The 18091-nt window shown below is 53.3% G+C and overlaps 1 protein-coding gene across 1 annotated transcript in view; it reads left to right on the plus strand.

Moving 5' to 3' along the window:
- The window catches only part of TRIM29 (tripartite motif containing 29), a 30398-nt gene that overhangs the window by 5923 nt on the left and 6384 nt on the right, over positions 1-18091 (plus strand). Inside the window, exons 3-8 of the mRNA XM_012558187.2 lie at positions 7098-7193; positions 8208-8441; positions 9648-9846; positions 12508-12609; positions 15298-15390; positions 17566-17658. Of these exons, the coding sequence (XP_012413641.1) occupies positions 7098-7193; positions 8208-8441; positions 9648-9846; positions 12508-12609; positions 15298-15390; positions 17566-17658 (817 nt within the window). The remainder of the gene's footprint in view (positions 1-7097; positions 7194-8207; positions 8442-9647; positions 9847-12507; positions 12610-15297; positions 15391-17565; positions 17659-18091) is intronic.

The raw sequence follows: 18091 nt of genomic DNA on the forward strand, positions 1-18091 counted from the left end.
ACTGTGAAACTGTGGACCAGTCCCTCTTTTCTCTCAGTCTCTTTTTTCCTAGATGTAAAACCAAGGGGTTGGGCTAGATTGGTGGTTTTCCACGAACCCTATGGAGCCCTAGGATTCTCAGAAGTGTTTTTGAGGCCTCAAGGGTGAGGAGAGGGGGCAAAGAGGTGCCAAGAAGGCTCTACCAAGCAGAGAACACCCTTGTTTATTTTTTATACCCCAAATTTCATCTGAACCAAGGGTATCTCCCCATAAGAAAAGCCTGAGTGCCACTGGAGGGGCCATGAGGCTGTTTAGGGGACAGGAGCGTCTCTGGCAGCCCTCTCTGGAGGTGTCGGGAGCTCAGAGTTTGTGTTCTGGTACTGGGACTGCTGCAGGAATCAAAGACATGGTCCTTGCCCGTGAGGTCCCATGATGTAGGTCAGGAAGTAGAGCTGAGCGACACAAACACGACTGGGAGCCTACGCCCAGTTATGAAGAAGTAGCTGTACCTAAACATCAGATCGGAGTATTAGCAACATCGTCAGTCTCCTCCTTTACCTTGCAGATGCGGACACAGACCCAGAGAGAGAAAGGGACCTGTCCAAGATTCTAGAGTTTGAGGAAAACGCTCCCTAAGTCTTCTTCCAATGTTTGAGAGCCTCAGGGAGGGGCATTGAGGGGCTGGGACTCAGGATATGCGTGCTTCAGCAGGGGCTTCAGGAGAAAGTGCCCTGGTCCACTGGGGAGGCTCCCGTGGTGGGGACTTCAGACCATGTGTATGCACATGCGTGTGTGCGTGTGCGCGCGCGCGCGCATGCGTGTGTGTGTTTATGTATGTGTGTAGAGGCAGGGAAGAATGGTACAGAAAAGCAAGGGGACTGAGTGGAGCTGTGCAGTTGGTCCAGGCCAGGCACTGTTGGAATGTCAGACATTGGGGGCATTGGCACAGAGCAGGGTTAGTGGGTTGATGGACCAAAGAGAATGAGCATGTCAATCCTAGCATCTTTTGGAGGTGTCTCCTGCAGACCCAAACATCAGCCCACACAAGCTGTTTGTTAAGGAACCCTGTCCAGAACCTGTGGCCTGCTGGTGAAGGCCCAGGTGAGGTAAGCTCAGACCTGTCCTGGTAAGGTGCATGAAGCTGTAGCTGACACCCAGGACTGTGGTGCTCATCTCCTGGGCCTCAGCTCTACCTACAGACTACAGGCAGACAGAGTGTTGGGAGGCACTTGGTGTGGCAACATGGAAATCCCAGGACAGAATGTTTCCAGTTCTACTCCAAATGCCACTAGGGGTCCCATAGATATCATCCAGTCCGTCCCTCTGCCTCTGGACATTTCCCAGGCTAGATTAGGTTGATAAGATTAAAATTTACATATTCATTCCTTTCTCTGTCTCATACTTCTTCTGTCTACTCCAAGTCCCTCTTGCTGCAGCAGGCCAGCATGTTAGGACTCCTTCCAGGGAGGGTGGCTGCAGCTCTGGGGTGGCTGGCCTGGCTTTGGCACCCACTGGCAGCCCTGCCCTGGCGTGGGTCCTGCCTGGGCTCTGGCTTGGTAGCCTGGCGGGCATGTGAGGAGGAACACTCAGCCATGAGCACGGCTCTGGGGGCGAGCTCCCAGCTCCTCAGAGTGGCTCAGATACAGTGCCTTGTCCACTCTCAATTCCATCGTTTGGCTCAGCTCATTTATCTCACCATGCCTAGTGGCTTTGTTTCTCATCTTATTGCCCAATTCTTCCACTAAAGTGGAAGCACCAGCTACTGGGCATGGGCGATGGGCGGTCCATGGTCCTTAAGCATTCTGAGCTGTGCTACTCTGGGCAGGAAAGCTCTTTGTGGGCTGACTGTGGTGACAGGAATCAGGAAGAGGAGCCACGCTCAAAGGTTGGAGGTGCTGTGGAGGGGCTGGGACACTTTCCCCAGAGCTCATGGAGAACAGGGATAGGGTGGGTGAGAAAGGAGGTAGAGATGACCTCTGGGGTGCTGGGGTGATGCCTGGCAGGGGTGGGGAGTGTACGTTCTCAAGAAAAAAATTATGCACAGTTTTGGAGGTTTACAGACAGGAAGCAGGAAGAAAAGACAAGGGCAGGCAGGCAGGAGACAAACCAGGCTTTGTTGAGCACATCTATGTGCCAGGCTTGGTGCTTGGCTTTTCCACGTTGTCCCACTTACTGCTAACAATGGTCCTACAGGGTGGGCATTATTGCCCCTGTTTTACAGATGAAGAAACAGACTCGAAGATGCAAAGCGACTTACCAGAGCTGCAGAGGTGGAAAGTGACAGAACTGGGATTCAGACCAAGCGTCTTGGTCTGGCCAAAGCCCAGGCTGTTTCCTGTCCCCCATTTTAAACCTTTTTTTGGTAGGGCTGGAAGGGTCTCCTTGAGGCCATCGAGTCCGGCGGTTCCCAAACATTAGTCCTCAGACCAGTACTGAGCTGGCTACACCGAAGTCACCTGGTGAATTGTTAAAACACAGATTCCCAGGTCTTACCCTGGGAGGTTCTGATTCAGGAGGTTGGGAGCTGGGCCCAGGGTCTGGATTTTTAAGTCTCCATGGGGATTCTAATGAGTAGCCAGGTTGGGAATCAGAAATCTAGTCCAGTTGTACCACGAGGAGACCGAGGCCCAGGGCATTGAAGTGACTTCCTGGAGGGCCCCCGCTGGTCTGGAGGCTGCCAGGTGATGCTCTTCCCACTCCTTCTTGTCCATCCCTGGACTGAGTGCTATCAGGAAGCAGAGTTATGGTGAACCCCAGTCAAGCTGACTAATTAATTCTGGGCTATTTGACATCTGAGTGGAAACAAGGAAATCTATCCAGCATTTCAGATTCTTATCCAGAATAATTACTGTTTGTCAGAGAGTACAAATTTGACAATTAACTGGCTCACTTGGCAGATGTCACAGCCAACGGCCCATGTGGTTAATTCAGGCCAGAGGAAAGTCATAGCCCAATCTCCCTGTTCCTGGAGGCAGCGCAAACACACGTATCCAGGTGAGTGTTCAGGTGTGTGTGCTCAGGTGTGGTGCACCTGAAGGCTCTGGCCAGGCCATGGCATCACCTGCTGCTGTGCTACCCCTCTGCTCTCAGGGAACCCTTCCTCACCCAAGGCTGGAAGGAGTTCAAGGCTGGGTGGCCCTTGCAGGGCCTGTCCCAGGTATCAGAGAGCGAGAGGCAACCAGATGAGTGTGGAGAAGGAACAAAGGAAGCATTTAGGGACAGGCCTGGGCAGGGCGAAAGAAATTCCATGGGCAGTAGGAGGAAGTTGTTGGGAGGAGGTACAGGCAGGGGTGCTGTGGAGAACTGAGTCCCAGTCCCACATCAGGGGCTTCAATCAGATTCCAAGGGAGGAGGGAGAGAGGGAACAAGAAAGCCAGGCCTCGGATTATGGGGAGGGTATGGGGAGACAGAGGAGAGGGGCAACAAGGGAAAGAGGTAGAATCATCCAGTTGCACCATCTTCGAAGTGGAAGGAACCCAGGTAGGCTTAAATTAGTAGGATTAAGGGGGAAGGATAATGTCCTAGAAGATACAGAGAATAGCCTGGAGTTTAAGAGGCCACATGATAGGATCCAAGTCCAGTTGTTGGATCTTGGTCTTACCACTCTCTAGCTGTGAGAACTCCGGCAAGGTATGTAATCTTTCTAGGCCTCAATTTCCACATCTGTAAAATGGGAATAACACTAGTTACCTTCACATGGGGGCATTTGCAGATTAAAGGAGAGAAAATGCCTGGCACATAGTAGATGCTCAATAATATAAGTTAAGTTCCTTCCTCCTTGTGTTGCAGGAGAACCTAACGTCTTTGGGACTTCTCATGCTGTCTTGCTTCCTATATCCTATGTCAGCTCTGTACAGCCCTGCCAGCAGGGAAAACTTATCAGGAGCTGAACAGATGCTGGGTACATCCCCAGAGGTCCTACCCCAGACCCTTCTTTCCTGACAGGTAGTAGGACACATCCCAGAGGTGAGAGAGGACCATTTCAGCAGCACAGGGTTCCAGTCCAAGATCCCTTCCAAGATTCTGCTGTGTCCTGCAAGTCTGGTTTTGGCAGGCATGCTATGGGAGCAAGGCCCCCTCCCAGGCCCTGTTGTCTGGCTTCCTTAGTGCCCTCACACGTTTCCAGATCAACCACCTCTCCCGCCTCCTCTGGCTGACATCTCTGCTCTTCTTTCCATATTTCAACTGTCTTACGCCCTGAACTCCCAGGAGGCTGGCCGCTTCATTGTTCTGAAACCCTATTGGGTTTTCCATTTCTTAATACCCTCTTTAATACCCTTAATTCCCTTCATTAATACCTTCTTTCACCCCTTTGTCCAGCAAATCCATGCTTACCTGCGTAAGACCTTTCTTTACCTGTAGGCTCCATCCTGGAGTCATCCCCCCAAACAGCTGCCAACAGGACTCTCCCTGTGGGAAGCTCACTCTAGACACTCTGCTCCCCGGCATTCACCTTCTCTGGTCAAACCTCCCGCCCACAGGTAGTTAGGCTGCCCTCATTTCCTTCTTTTTACCCCTATTCTGTTTTCCCCAACCACCTCCAGTCTTCAATGATCTGTGGTCTGAGCCTTCATTTTGCGTCTTCAGCCTAACATTTGACCTCCCAGGCTCTCTATGTACTCTTCATTCTGCATCTTCCAGCCCTTCGGACAGTGTCTTCTCTGCCTGTGGGCCCCAGTGCCACAACCACACCTTCCTCACCACTGGCTTGTCTGTGACCTGGGCCCTGCCCGCCACACTGCCCTCACTCCCACTGAGCACTGATCAGAGAAATCCAGTATGGCCCCTAGTCCATGCAGGTGTCCACAAACAATGATGGCAGTGACCATTGTCTGTCAGCACATCCCCTGTGCCAGGCGCTTTCTAAGAGCTTTACTTCCCTATCTCAGTTTACCCTCACAACGCCCCTGGGAGGCAGATCCAGGTCCTCTACCTAACAGATGAAGCTACTGAGACAGGGAGAAGTCAAGTCCCTCACTGAAGGCCACCTGGCTTGTAGGTAGTGGTAGTCTTGTACTCGGGGGGACCCCCCTCCTGGAACCACTATTGCTCATTTAGTGGAGAGGTTGCCCTTCTCCTGTCTGTGCCTAGGACCTTTACCAGGGGTGGGCCTGGGCCTGGGGGTGGGGGTGAAGGTAGACAGGAGAGTGTGAGAGAATGCACTTTTGTTCTGAGGGTGGTGAAGTGGGGATGAGAAACCCAAGTGCCAGTTCCTCCATCCCTGAGCTGCATTAGGAAATCTCAGCTGGAGGGGGTAGGAAGCCTTAGCTCTCCCTAGGAGCTCAGGAGTTCTCCAGGGATGGGAAAGCTGCCTGGGATAGACCCACTGTCTAGCCTCTTAGTCTCTTCCTCACAGCTCAGATCCAGCTATGAGGCACAGCCTTCTCAGAGGCCTTCAGGGCCACTGGCTCAGTTGACTTTTGTCTTCTGGGCTCTGAGGCTCTTCAGCCTCAGAGAGTTGGAGGGTGAGTCTCCTGACATCCACACTGGGCACTTAGCATCTTTGTTCTTCACCTTCCACCATGGTGTCTGTTGACAGCTGACTTCTCTCCTGCCTTTTTCCAGAGACCAGGCCAATCCCCATCCCCATTTCTGTTAATTCCTCTCCTGATGATAACCATCTTTTATCTCTGGTGACAACATTTTCTGTGTCATGGAATTTCCAACCTTCTGCTGGCTAGACAAATGCCTGGAGAGCCTGGGAGTGTAGGCAGAGGGGGAGGGACATGGCATCAGAGACTCTCTGTCTGGAGAGCTCCATAACTCCCGTCCTGTGCCTTCCCCACCTTCTCCACCAGCTCCCCAGCCCTCTGGGTACCTTTTCCAAGAGAGCCAGAGAAACTCCGTGGACCACCAGCCCACCTCCCTGGGTGTCTGTGACAGGTACCCAATTAGTGTCCCCTTGGCCTAGTGGAGTGTTCAAAGATGTGATGTGTGGTGAAACTCTTTGCCCAGCTGCTGTGACTCCTTGCTGATAGAGCTCACATTCCTAGTGGCTTGTGGCTTCTCATCTTGAAGATTCTCATGGGTTCCTCAAGTAGATAGCTGGAGAAAGAGATGAGACTCTACATTCAAAAACGTAAGGTATTTGGGGGAGACCTTGAGCCATCTAAGACTTCCTTGTGTGCCTTGCTCTTCATGCCTGTCTCTTGTAGATTATCCACATATCTTCCAAGCTGGAAGGTACTTTGAGCACCCTAGAGGGGAACCTAGCAGAACGAAAGAGGTGCCTCTTGGCTTGGCTGAATTTGATTGGCCTTAGCTCCATGCCTCCCTTTTCCCTCTGTTGTAACTGCTTTTCAGAGAAGAGCATTTTCCCAAATGGAAGGAAAATATGGATACGAGAGCTCAAGTCCCAGCACACTCCTCTTCCATACATCCCTGGGCCCCAAGAGCCCACGTCCTCTGCTAAGTGGAGATCCTTAGAACCCCTCCTTCTCTTCTCTCTTCTACCCTTCAGAGCTTCACTCTCTAGCTTCACTCCTTCCCCAAGGGCCCTGAATAAAAGTCTCTTGTCAAAACTGCTGAATGCATTCACTTTCCCATAAACAGGTTTATAGCTGTGCCTGTCCAGACAGAGTCCATGCTGGCGGCAACCCCAGCTCCTGCGTGCAACACGGGCCGTGTGTCATGCCTCAGAAACGTTGGAAGCTGTTATTGCCATGAGACACTCCCTGGCCTGGGCTGGGCTGTGCTGAACTGGGCTAGGTCCCCTTCCTCCTCTTAGCTTGAAAGAGGCAGGAGCATTCCTCCCTCTCCCCAGTGGCCCGAGGTCCATCAAAAGAAGCAAGAACCCCATAAATAAGCTTCCCTCCTGCTCATGTTGGTAGAAGGGCAGGCAGAGGTTTAGTCCTTATAAAGGTATGGGTGGGATGTCTAGCCCTAGAGGCCTGAGGATATGGAGAGACCATGTTTCACTGGTCGACGTGTCCTTGGTGACTGGCACAGTGACTGACATATCCCAGTCTTTATCAACGTCTACTGAATGAAGGAATGAATGGATGAATGATGAGCCCTGCCTTAGAGTTTGCTCACTGGGTGGGCTCTCTCTGATTCTCTTGTTCTCTTCCACCTCCTCCCCTCTCATTCTCTTGCCAATCCCCAACCTTTCCCTGCAGACGGAGCTGTCACTGCAGAAGGAGCAGCTGCAGCTCAAGATCATTGAGATGGAGGATGAAGCTGAGAAGTGGCAGAAGGAGAAGGACCGCATCAAGGTGAGCAGCCCCCAGACCTTGCCCCTGCTGCACCCTCACCCCACCTGCCCTGCCTGGTCCTCAGAGGAAGTGGGCGTTGGCTCCCGCTTGAGGTCTCAGGCCCACATTTATATCCTACACTTGTCTCTTCTGGGCTCCCAACCCCCTTGGCATTCCCACCAACTCCCCTCCTAAGTCTTGCCCGTCACCTTATGCTCATTTTACATCATTCCAGCAAATAAGGACCTCAGAATGGCCTGCCCTCCAATTTGTTCTCCAAAGTCCTTCAGTGTCTACTCTGCCCACCAGACTACCCAGCCACCAAATACATACCATTTCTCTTATGCTTGTGCCAGTGTGGTTGGACATAAGTCTGCCATGGTTTCGATAATTGCAAACCACAATCTGAAGTCACTGACCCTTGACTCTTGTGCATAAACATCCACTTCATTCGCTTTCTAAATGATGTTTGGTTCTGGTTGAGATTTCAGTAAGCACACCCTGACTCATAGGAGTCCCTGGGTGGTGCAAACAGTTAACACAGCTAGCAGCTAAAAGGTTGGAGGTTTGAACCCACCTAGAGGCACCTTGGAAGAAAGGTCTGGTCATCTTCCTGTGAAACGTTGCAGCCATTGAAAACCCTGTGGAACACAATTCTGCTCTGACACACATGGTGTCGTTATGAGTTGGAATTGACTTGATGGTAACTAGTTTTAACCCTGACTCATGGGGGACCCTCTGGGCCCATGGGAAGTCACGCAAGGGTGGAAATGATGGATCATGTCAATCCGTCAAGGGGAAGGAGCCGCAGGTGGGTAAGGAAGGGTAGGCTTTTAAAAAGAATGGCCATCTTTATCAATAGATGGCATCTCTCAATGGTGGCTTTGAGTGAGAGGATGATTCTTGGCCAAACAAGCTTTGCCAGGTTGGGTCAGTGGAAATGCCTTGACCCTGTCTTGGGAACCTAAAGACGCACACCACTAGGGAGGTTTTGTACTTAGCCCTCCTTCATCCCTTCCCTGACCCTGAATTCAGAACTTCACCACCAATGAGAAGGCCGTCCTGGAGCAGAACTTCCAGGACCTAGTGCGGGACCTGGAGAAGCAGAAAGAAGAAGTGAGGGCTGCACTGGAGCAACGGGAGCAGGATGCTGTGGACCAAGCGAAGGTGATTGTGGATGCTCTGGACGAAAGGGCGAAAGTGCTGCATGAGGACAAGCAGACCAGAGAGCAGCTGCACAGCATCAGTGACTCAGTGCTCTTTCTGCAGGTAATAAGCAGCTCTGCTGCTGTTCAGTCCCTCAGTCTTCCCATCCACTTTCCTAGATCCTCATCTGTCCATTGTCCATCCACCCACCCACGCATCCATCCATCCACCCACCCACCCATCCATCCATGCATCCAAGTCATCCATCCATAATCCCATTCCATCATCCAGTCCGTTTGTTCTTCCATTCCATCTATCCATCTACTTTTTCCATGCAAAGCCATTTCCCTACCTACTCTAAAAATGGCACACAAATATCACCTTGTACCAGCTTCAACTGATGTTGGTATTAACAGTACTCCAGACTCCGCAGGAAGGAGGTCTGTATTTGGTTAGTGATGCCTGCTTTGGATATGGGTGGTGGTGATATGAGTGCTGCATATTTGTTATCCTTGATCTAGTCTGTCTGTCTAATCATTCATCCATCCTTCCATCTGCTAGAGTGCTTTGGGTACTACTGTATGCCCAGAACTCTATTAGGTGCTGTGGAGAATAGAGAAGCACAAGACATGGTTTCGGCCCCCAACAAGCTGCAATCCAGCTGGGAAGATAAGACATGTACAATTAGAGAACAACATAGAAGAATGTGTAATTAAATGATAAAGTGCATGGTTCAGGAGATAAGCGTCTGTGGAAGCTCAGAGAAGTGCCAGCAGGCTGGAATGACATAAACCAGCTTTGTGGAGGAGGTGGAATTTAAACTGGGTCTTCAAGGCTGGTTAGGATTTGAAGGAGGAATTCTTCAGTGAGGGAAGGGAAATGAGAAGTGCAGAGATGTACAGGCAGGGTTGGGTGTGGCAGGTAAATGTGGAAATACCACCAAGACTGACCCAGGACACAGTAGTAATTCCTTGCGTTTCTTCAGTGCTTTCACTCCCAAAGTCTTCACAGCTGTGTCACTGTCATAACCCCCTGTGTGGAAGGAGTGACGTACCCAGTTTTAAGGGTAGGAACCATGGAATCACATGAATACTAGTACCATCAGGGATGATAGAGAGCATCTTGTGGCTTTTAGGCAAATCCTTTCATTTTCCAGGAGAACCCAATCCTCAGTGAGAAAAAGTAGAACTAGTTAATACCAGACCACAAGCTAGAACCCAGCTCCCAGTGCTGAGTCTTCCATCTGGCCTGTGAGAGTCACTTGCAGAGAAGTGTCCTCATAGCTCCTAAAGACCCAGGAAGTTAATGGCTTCCTTTCTTTCTTGATAGGAATTTGGTGCGTTGATGAGCAGTTACTCCCTCCCACCGCCCCTGCCCACCTACCGTGTTCTGCTGGAGGGGGAGGGCCTGGGACAGTCACTCGGTAACTTCAAGGACGACCTGCTCAACGTGTGCATGCGCCATGTTGAGAAGATGTGCAAGGCAGACCTGAGCCGTAACTTCATCGAGAAGAACCACATGGAAAATGGTAGGACCCTCTTGTGGGCAGATCCCAAAGCAACGAGCCTTTCTCTCCCAAGTCAATTCCATCTGCCTGGTGCAGGCTGACATCCAGCCAGCCACCCACCAACCCACTCAAGGCTGCTTTGATCTAAGATTCAGGGACTGTTGCCAAATCCAGCATTGTGTGGATGCTGCAGATTGTATGGGCCAGAGCCCAGACTGGTGGGTTTGGAGACTTGCATCAATGTGACCTAAGATTGCACCCGTGCTTAGAGGGAGAACTTGCTGGTCATCATGGCTGTGCTGAGCAGTGCTGACCCAGGACTGGACTCGGCCAGGTGGGCCAGGCCGGGGATGGTGGGACACAACATCTCTGTGACTCGTAAACGCCCCTGCAGTCAGCTTCTCTCCTGAATCATGCTGTCCCTCAGCAGGGTTGACTGAGTCATCTCATAGAAAGCCTCCAAACCTGAGAAACTACCCTATTAAATCCTTTTCCACCAGTCACAACCCAGTCTCTTTAGGCCTTGAAGTCTGGGAACTTTCCCCAAGGCCCTACCCAGTGACCCTGGACCAACCCAGGGCCTCTGCTGCACAGCTCTCTGACAGCCCTTGAGGATGCTACCTAGTTAATGATTTCTAGCCATGAACACCCCAAAGGAAGAGACCTCTGTCTTTAGTTTCCAAATGGAGCCCATGATTCTGGGGAGGAGAGGGGGATAATAGTGTGCAGAAGGGTCGGGGTTCAGGAGAATATGTCTGTGTCATGGTGATGATGATATTACACAGTGACCCTGTGAAATGTAGCCCCCCATTCGAATACACCTAAGGACAGATGAACCATTTCCTAGCAAGACAATCATTTGGTTTCCACCAGCACTTGGATCCTGGAAGCCACCCAGTGACAATGGCGATGATACTAATGGTGATGCTGATGCTGATTAAGTGCTCCTGTGTGCTGGGTGTTGCTCTGAGCTCTTCATTTACATTATCTTATTTCCCCTGACAACACCTATGGGATGTATTACATTTTACAGATGAGAAGGCTGAGGCTCAGATAAGGATCTTTTCAAAGGTCACACAGCTAAGTAGGTGATGCTGTTGGTTTAACACTCTGCTGTTCAGCCCTTGGAGCTCTGGTGGTGCAGTCGTTAAGAACTCAGGCTGCTAACCAAAAGGTTGGCAGTTTGAAGCCACCAGCTGCTCCTTGGAAACCCTATGGGGCAGTTCTACTCTGTCCTATAGGGTCGCTATGAGTTGGAATTGACTCAATGGCAATAGGTAATTCAGCCTTCTGTGCCTTCTCATGTGAGAAGCTGTTGATGGTGGTGGGGTTGGGTAGTGTGATGTTTATCGTCCCTGAGGTACACATCTGGCAGGGGAGCCCCTCAGGTGAGATCTGGGCCTGACTTATGAGGATGGCCCTGGCTGGGGTGGGGTGGGGTGGCCTGTGAGCCTTGCAGGGACAGTCCAGCCTCCTGGCCCCCCTCTGCCCCATTTCTAGGTCACGATTGTGCTGCCATGGCCTCTGGGCAGGTGTGGCCCTGCAGCCCTGTACAAGATGTGCAGTGAGGCGGTGGCCAGAAGCAGGGAAGGGCACTGCTGATGTCAGCGGCCCTGCCCCTGTGCCTGGGGCTGCTGTGAGGCTCCTTTGTGAGGTTGTCACTGCTGCCTTGGTGTTGGGAGTGTGTCTGGATGTGGGAGGCTGGGGATGGGCAGACAGTGAGTCACACCTCCTAGTGACCATCCTCCTCTCCCTAATGCTGGCCCTCCCACCAGACCAGGGACACATTCCCAGCCTCCAAGGTCCAGGGGCTAAGAGACACCAGGACACCTTCATTCTAGGCTCAGCGGGTAGAGGGAGAGGGACGTTCAGTTGTTCATTGAATGCCTGCTGTGTGCCAGGCCCCCTGCCAGGCACAGGCGATGAAGATGATGAGAGTCTGAGCCATTCACTCCTCCTCTTTCCTAGGAGAGATAAGAGGGGAGAACAGAGGGAAAGTGGAAGATGAGAAAGTAGCAAGAGAAAGGAATGGGGTGGAGAGCTGGCTGGGGGTATCAGGAGTCTGCTGATGGGTGCAGTGGGATGTCAGGGAGGGAGGAGTCAGTGGGCCCTCCCTTTCATGGTTCCCGCCTGCGGACCACAAGATCTGAGCTTCTGTTGGGCTCGGGTCAGCTGGCTGGATCCCTGTGTCATGGAAGCCAAAGCTAGGACTGTGTTCCCACACCTTGGGCTGCCAGCAGTGGCTGTGACTGAGCTGGAAGCGGGGGACCAGGGCTCAAACCCCAACTCTGCCCTTGTTAGCCATGTGACATTGGGCAAGTTGCTTCCCTCACGTCCTGGGCCTCAATGTCCTCATCTGTCACATGAGGATCTTCATCCCTGCCCAGGGGTTGACGTACAAATGAAATGAGGAAATGGATATTAGCAGCACCTTGTAAACTGCAGCGTGCTGTGCACACGCTTTTATTCTCAAGGGATCAGTCCAAGAGAGGGTGACTGGCTCACTGCAGACCCTCCCCCCCCCACCCCCAAGAGATCAGGAGCAGAGAGGATGTTGGGAAGAACATTACATTCCCCAAGGCTGGGAAACCTTGGTTCTCCTGGGGTCATGGGCTGACTCAGCCGAGCCAAGGGATGCCTCCCCGCTACTCCTTCTGCTGACCTGACCCCTGTCCTTCCCAGGTGGTGACCATCGTTACATGAACAACTACACAAACAGTTACTCAAGTGAGTGGAGTGCACCAGACACCATGAAGAGATACTCCATGTACCTCACGCCTAAGGGTAAGGGGATTGTCCTTGCCCCAGGCCTGGTGCCCTCTTGCTGCTGAAGAGCCCTATCATCCATTGAGTAACTCTCAACCAGGCTCCACCTCGCTGAGGTGAGCTGGGTCAGTCCTGACAAATACCTCTTGTCCAGGTATAATTATTGATAGCGCCTCCTTTCACTCTCAGATGTGTGTGGTTTAGATGATGAATTATGTGCTCACCCTGCTCCTCAAAGTCTTCCCTCCCTGGGAGGCAGGCAGCTCCCTCCCATACCTTTGCCTCCATCCCGCACCTTGCTTCTTTTTCCTTGAGGGGGTCTCCTTGCTGCTGGTCTCATCGGCTTCCGTCTGCCCATGGCCAGAGCTATATTTGGCTGCCACTTATTTTTTTGTGGGTCTTGAGCCCCTTTGGGAAGGTTATCTCCCTAAACCCATTCTGTTTCTCCTCAAGGGCAGGAGGGTGACATCTCCTCTCCCAGATCTCCTCACGGTTCTCTCCTAGTTCTGGCCCTCCCTCACCAGGCCCCAGAGAGTCCCAGCCTGCGGTGGTGACGTCCTGGAGGGGTATAAGCCAGTGCCTGCCCGTTCTTGCCCTGTGGTAGCCTTTCACATTCTTTGGCACCAGCAACAAACCACAACAATGCCTGTACATAAGGGGGGTGTGCGCAGGCACGGTCATGTGGAGTAGGAGGAGGGTGGGATATTGGGGGGCGGGCACAGGGGAAGGCACTGGGGCTGGGGAGGGGGCACCGAGGCCCTAAGCAGTAATTCACACACCCCAACACACACACATGCACAGGGGGAAGAGATTTGGAGAGATGAGCTCAGCTGAGAAGAACTTCCTGCCACACCACCCAATTTGAAAGCAACCCCTGGGCTTCTCGTGGAGGTCTGGGGAAGCAGCTGTGTGCCCCCTTCCCCACATTCCTGGTGTGGGCCAGGCCCCAGCCAACCAGTCCTGCCCACTTCCTGTGGACCTAGTTCTGTGAGAGGTGACCGGCACTAAGGAGCCACCCCCTTATCCCTCTCCTCAGAGGCTTTCCTCTTGCCTCGCCCTGGCCTGGTCCCTCTGTCTCCCGCTCCTCCTCCCAGGACCATCCCCTGAGGTGGTGTCCAGTGCCCTGACTAGCTCCTGCTTGGCCCTCCTACTCTGTATGGGACTGAGGGCCAGTGTGAGCTCCATTGCAGGGTGGGAGGCGGGGAGGGCAGACAGCACAGGGGGTGGAGGTGGAACAAGCAAGGCCAAGATGTAACCTCAGAGGCCAAGGGTCTAGATAGCCTTGGGCTGGCCATCCCCTCCCCCCCTCCCCCCCAGCCTCAGTAGCCCCATCTGAGAAGAGAGAGGTTTGACTCAAATGCTAGTAGACCTTCCAGCTTTGTCTCTGTGTCAGTCTGTGACATTCGTAGGTGGAAGAAAACAGGTTCATCTGGTGCCCCCACCCCAGCACTGTGGGTACTGAGGACAAGAAAGAAGAGGAAATCTGCCCTCTGGAAGCTCCCAGGCTCTGTGTAGAGGCAAGGGAAGGGCCAAGAGAGTCGGAGTCATCAAGGAGACCAGGGAAATTAGGCCGCCAACTGCCTGAGTCTGGGAGTTTTGGGATTGGGCAGTGAGGCTTCTTGAAAGAGAGACAATGTGCTCAGTAAGGAGGATGTGGTTGTGGTGGACACGGGGCTGTGATGGTGGACACAGGGCTGTGATAGTGGACACAGTGCTGTGATGGACACAAAGCTGTAGTAAGACACAGGGCTATGGTGGATACAAGGCTGTGATAGTCGATACAGGACTGTGGTGGACAGAGGTCTGTGGTGGACACAGGGCTGTGATGGTGGTGGATGCAGGGCTGTGGTGGACAGAGGCATTGGGGTCAGAGGAACTTCAGTCCCAAAGGTTTAGAGGAGGGACCAGCAGGTGCCGGGGCCAGGAGGGCTAGAACCAAGGCTGTTTGTTCTGAGGGTTAGGCAGGGAGGGAAGAGCTGGTAGAAGGACCCGGAAGCACGTGGGAACTCATTTCCTCATCTGTAACGTGGGAGTATGGATACCCCTCTGCCTTCATCACAAGATTGTTGGGAGAGCCCAAATGGGTGAGGGAGGGAAAGCACTCTGCTGTGTAAGGCTCTGTGCCATGGGTGTGAGCAACAGCTGCCATCTTGGCACCTGGGGGATGCTAGTGGGCACTGCCCATCAGACCACCTCCAGATGAGTCACCCTCACTTGGCCAGGGGCCCATGTCTCTGTCTCTAGTTGTTGCCATTGGCCTTTCCTTCCTCAGGAGCTCCCACCCCAGGCTCCTGGGTCTCATTCACACATGGACTTTCCCCAGACAGTGGTGGGCTTTCCCCACCAAGGATCACTGGCTCAGGAGAGAGGTGGTGGCTTACCGGCCTTCAGATGACCACACAAGCCCCTAGGTAGTGTGGCCATATGTCATAGTTATCCAGGACCACCAGGTTCACACCTGTTGCTCTTGGTGTAATTGTTAACAGCACCTGTTTCACACTTATAGGTGTCCCATTTGGATGAAAAATTAAGTGATCGCTTTACCCTAGACCTAGAGGACCTCTCATAGTGGCGGAATCCAGGCCCCGTGACAGGCAGTTGGGGAGCTGTTTGGGGGCAAGAAGTCCTGCATATCACCCCTCAGCCCCCTGAGTTGAGACACACCCCCCTTTCTGCAATGACAGACCCCTCTCGTCTGCCTCACAGGTGGAGCCCGGACATCGTACCAGCCATCGTCCCCCAACCGCCTCTCCAAGGAGACCAATCAGAAGAATTTCAACAATCTCTATGGCACCAAAGGTAGGAGGGGGCTCAGCTGAAGAGTGGGCAGGGCCCCTGTGTGGGCTCTGCAGCAGGGGGTGGGATTGGGGAGGGGGCCAGGTCTGGGCCCTGGGACAGGGAGGCTGGGACCCAATGTGAGATGAATGTGGGGATGTGGGGGGAGCGGGGTCCCAGAGAGGGGTGGGGAAGGGCATCCTGAGCTTAAAGCAGTGTGTGTGTGTGTGTGTGCGTGTGTGTGTATGTGTGACATCATTAGGCTGGAGGAGAAGCAGCTTGGGAGCCTTGGCAACACTGGACATTCCCCAAGTCCATGTGATCTTCTTACCCCTGAAGGATGAGTCAGGGGAACCTGGGGCTGAGCTGCCACCCTGGGGTTGGGTGTGAGACACCTCCCAGCAAGTATCAGGGCTCCAGGGCCCACAGAGTATCTTTACTGATGTGAAAAGTTGTACAGTGTTTCAGGCAAAGTAGTTGAGCTGTGAATGGAAAGGAGGGCATGTTATGCAGTAGGCCATCTCTGGGAATCCAGGCAGTATGTTTGCAATGGGAGAGCTGCCCAATGCACTGAGGGAAACTTTCTGTCCAAAGCCAGGCCCTGGACTCAGTGAGCCCAGGTTCTGGAGGCCCATGCCATCCCAGGGGCCCCGGGGTGCATGCCTGCCATAGGCAGGAGTTCCCCCAACAGACCTGGGCCGGTCAGCAGAGGTGAGGAGGAGAGTGGGTGACCCCTGCAGTAAGACCGGCGGGGCAGGAGTGTGTGGTGGCCAGGGCAATGCCCAGGCTTCTATGCCCAGGTTGGTGGTCAGCTGTTACCAACCACCACCCCTTTCTCTGCATATGCAATAGACTTGAGCCCCATGAGGGCAGGGACTGTCTGTCCTGTGCCCAGAGGGGAGCAGGAGGGGATGCTCAGGAAACATTCACTGAAAGAGAGAAAGAATAACCGAATGAGTAAATTAAAGGGCAAGGCATGTGGCCTCTCGGACCCTTGCATGAGTGTGCTCTTGAGGGCCTTGCTGCAGAACCTTTCTGAGACCCCTGGGGAGGGTTTCACGAGGGAGCAGGCCAGGCCTAGCCATCACTGACCACTTAGCTGCAAGCAGCTGTGGGAGAGGACCCCCAGGCTGGGGGGGCCACTCCTGTGGTGTAAGCATTACTAAGGGAGACTGGTGACACTGCGGGCAGCCCCCCAGCCTGCTGAGGAGGGGGGACCGGAGGGGTGTGCTCATGCCTCCATTGTCCATGGGGGCGCCAAAGCTGCTCTCTAATGCCCTCTCAGCACCCCCTGTGGTTCCCCCACATCCTCCTTTTCCTCTAGCCTGTGGGACCCACTCTGCAAACAGACATTTGTCAGCCTATTCAACTTAGCAAACAGAGTGTCAGGAGTTAAATCAGCTGCCTCTGTCCCCAATGCTTAGGATGTGCTTGTATTTATTTGTTCGTTTGTTCATTCGTTCATCCATCAACCGTACAATGAGCACCTTTGAGGAACCAGGCTCTGTGCCAGCAACGGGCTGTGTTGCTGGGCCAGAAGGGCATATTTCCTACCCCCATGGAGCCCACAGCCCAGTGGGGAGACAGACAAGTCAGCCTGAATCATGACCCAGAGGGAAACAGATAAGGGTCACCCCAAGGGTGATGTGGGGTATGGGACTGAGGCACATACGGGCTTGGGGGAAATTACATGTAAGCTGATCCCTGAATGGATTTTCTACGAGTGGGGAGCAGGTGGACTATTCGAGGCAGAGGACCCTGTCTGTGCAAAAAGCCTGAGGGAAGAGAGCCTGGTGTGTCTAAGGAGCTAAGAGCCTAGGTGGACTGTTGAGTGACTAGGGGTAGGAGGGGAGAAGGGAGGCCAGAAGGCAGGTGGAGGTGGTGTTAGGGGTAGGGTGGGACAGCAGGTCATGAAAAGCCTGTGGGCCATGCTAAGAACTTTGTGCCTTATTCTGGGGACAGTGGGTTTTTAGGTAGGGCAGGGACCTGAGGAGACTATATTTCATCACAAAATGTAAATACAGAAAGATACCTTGGATGGCAGGAAGGATTGGAGGGAGGCATGACTGGAGGATGAGAGCCCAGTTAGGGACTTGAGATGTGGCAGGGGCTGGAGAGAGAGTCACAAAATGACCACATCCTGCCCTCCCGCCTCCATGCCAGGCAGCCTCAGTCTGACCCCCTTCCTTTTCCTGCCAGGTAACTATACCTCCCGGGTCTGGGATTACTCCACCATCCAGAACTCTGATGACCTGCCCGCAGTCCAAGGCACCTCCTCTTTCTCCCTGAAAGGTGAGACCCGGCCCTCTGCTGCCCCTCACCTTGCCCCGGCCCTGCCTTCCTCCCCAGTGGAAGGCGCCTTCACAGCTCCCCCGTCATGCCACAAGCCTGCCGTGGTCCCGCTTCCCCACTCCCGGGCTCTCACTTTGTAGAGGAGCGAGCACTGGCCTGGAGGTGGGAGGCTGGAGTCTGGTTGCGGCTTGGCGGGACGTTGGGAAGTCATGGTCCCTCCCCAGGCCACTACCGTCTGTGCTGTGAAACGAGGGCAAGGGTGGATGGATTGGACCAGACCAGCCTTTCTCAAGGCCTGATCACCACACACTAATTCCTAAAGATGCTCTACAATGAAAGACCTCAAAGGTCCATGGGGTGAGGAAACACGGCACCCTCACACTCCCAGTCCTGGAGACCCTCAGTGTGCTCTGTTGGGTTTACATACTGAGTC

The sequence above is a fragment of the Trichechus manatus genome, unplaced genomic scaffold (assembly GCF_000243295.1).
Source record: "Trichechus manatus latirostris isolate Lorelei unplaced genomic scaffold, TriManLat1.0 scaffold00143, whole genome shotgun sequence".
In the NCBI taxonomy this organism is placed as follows: Eukaryota; Metazoa; Chordata; class Mammalia; order Sirenia; family Trichechidae; genus Trichechus; species Trichechus manatus.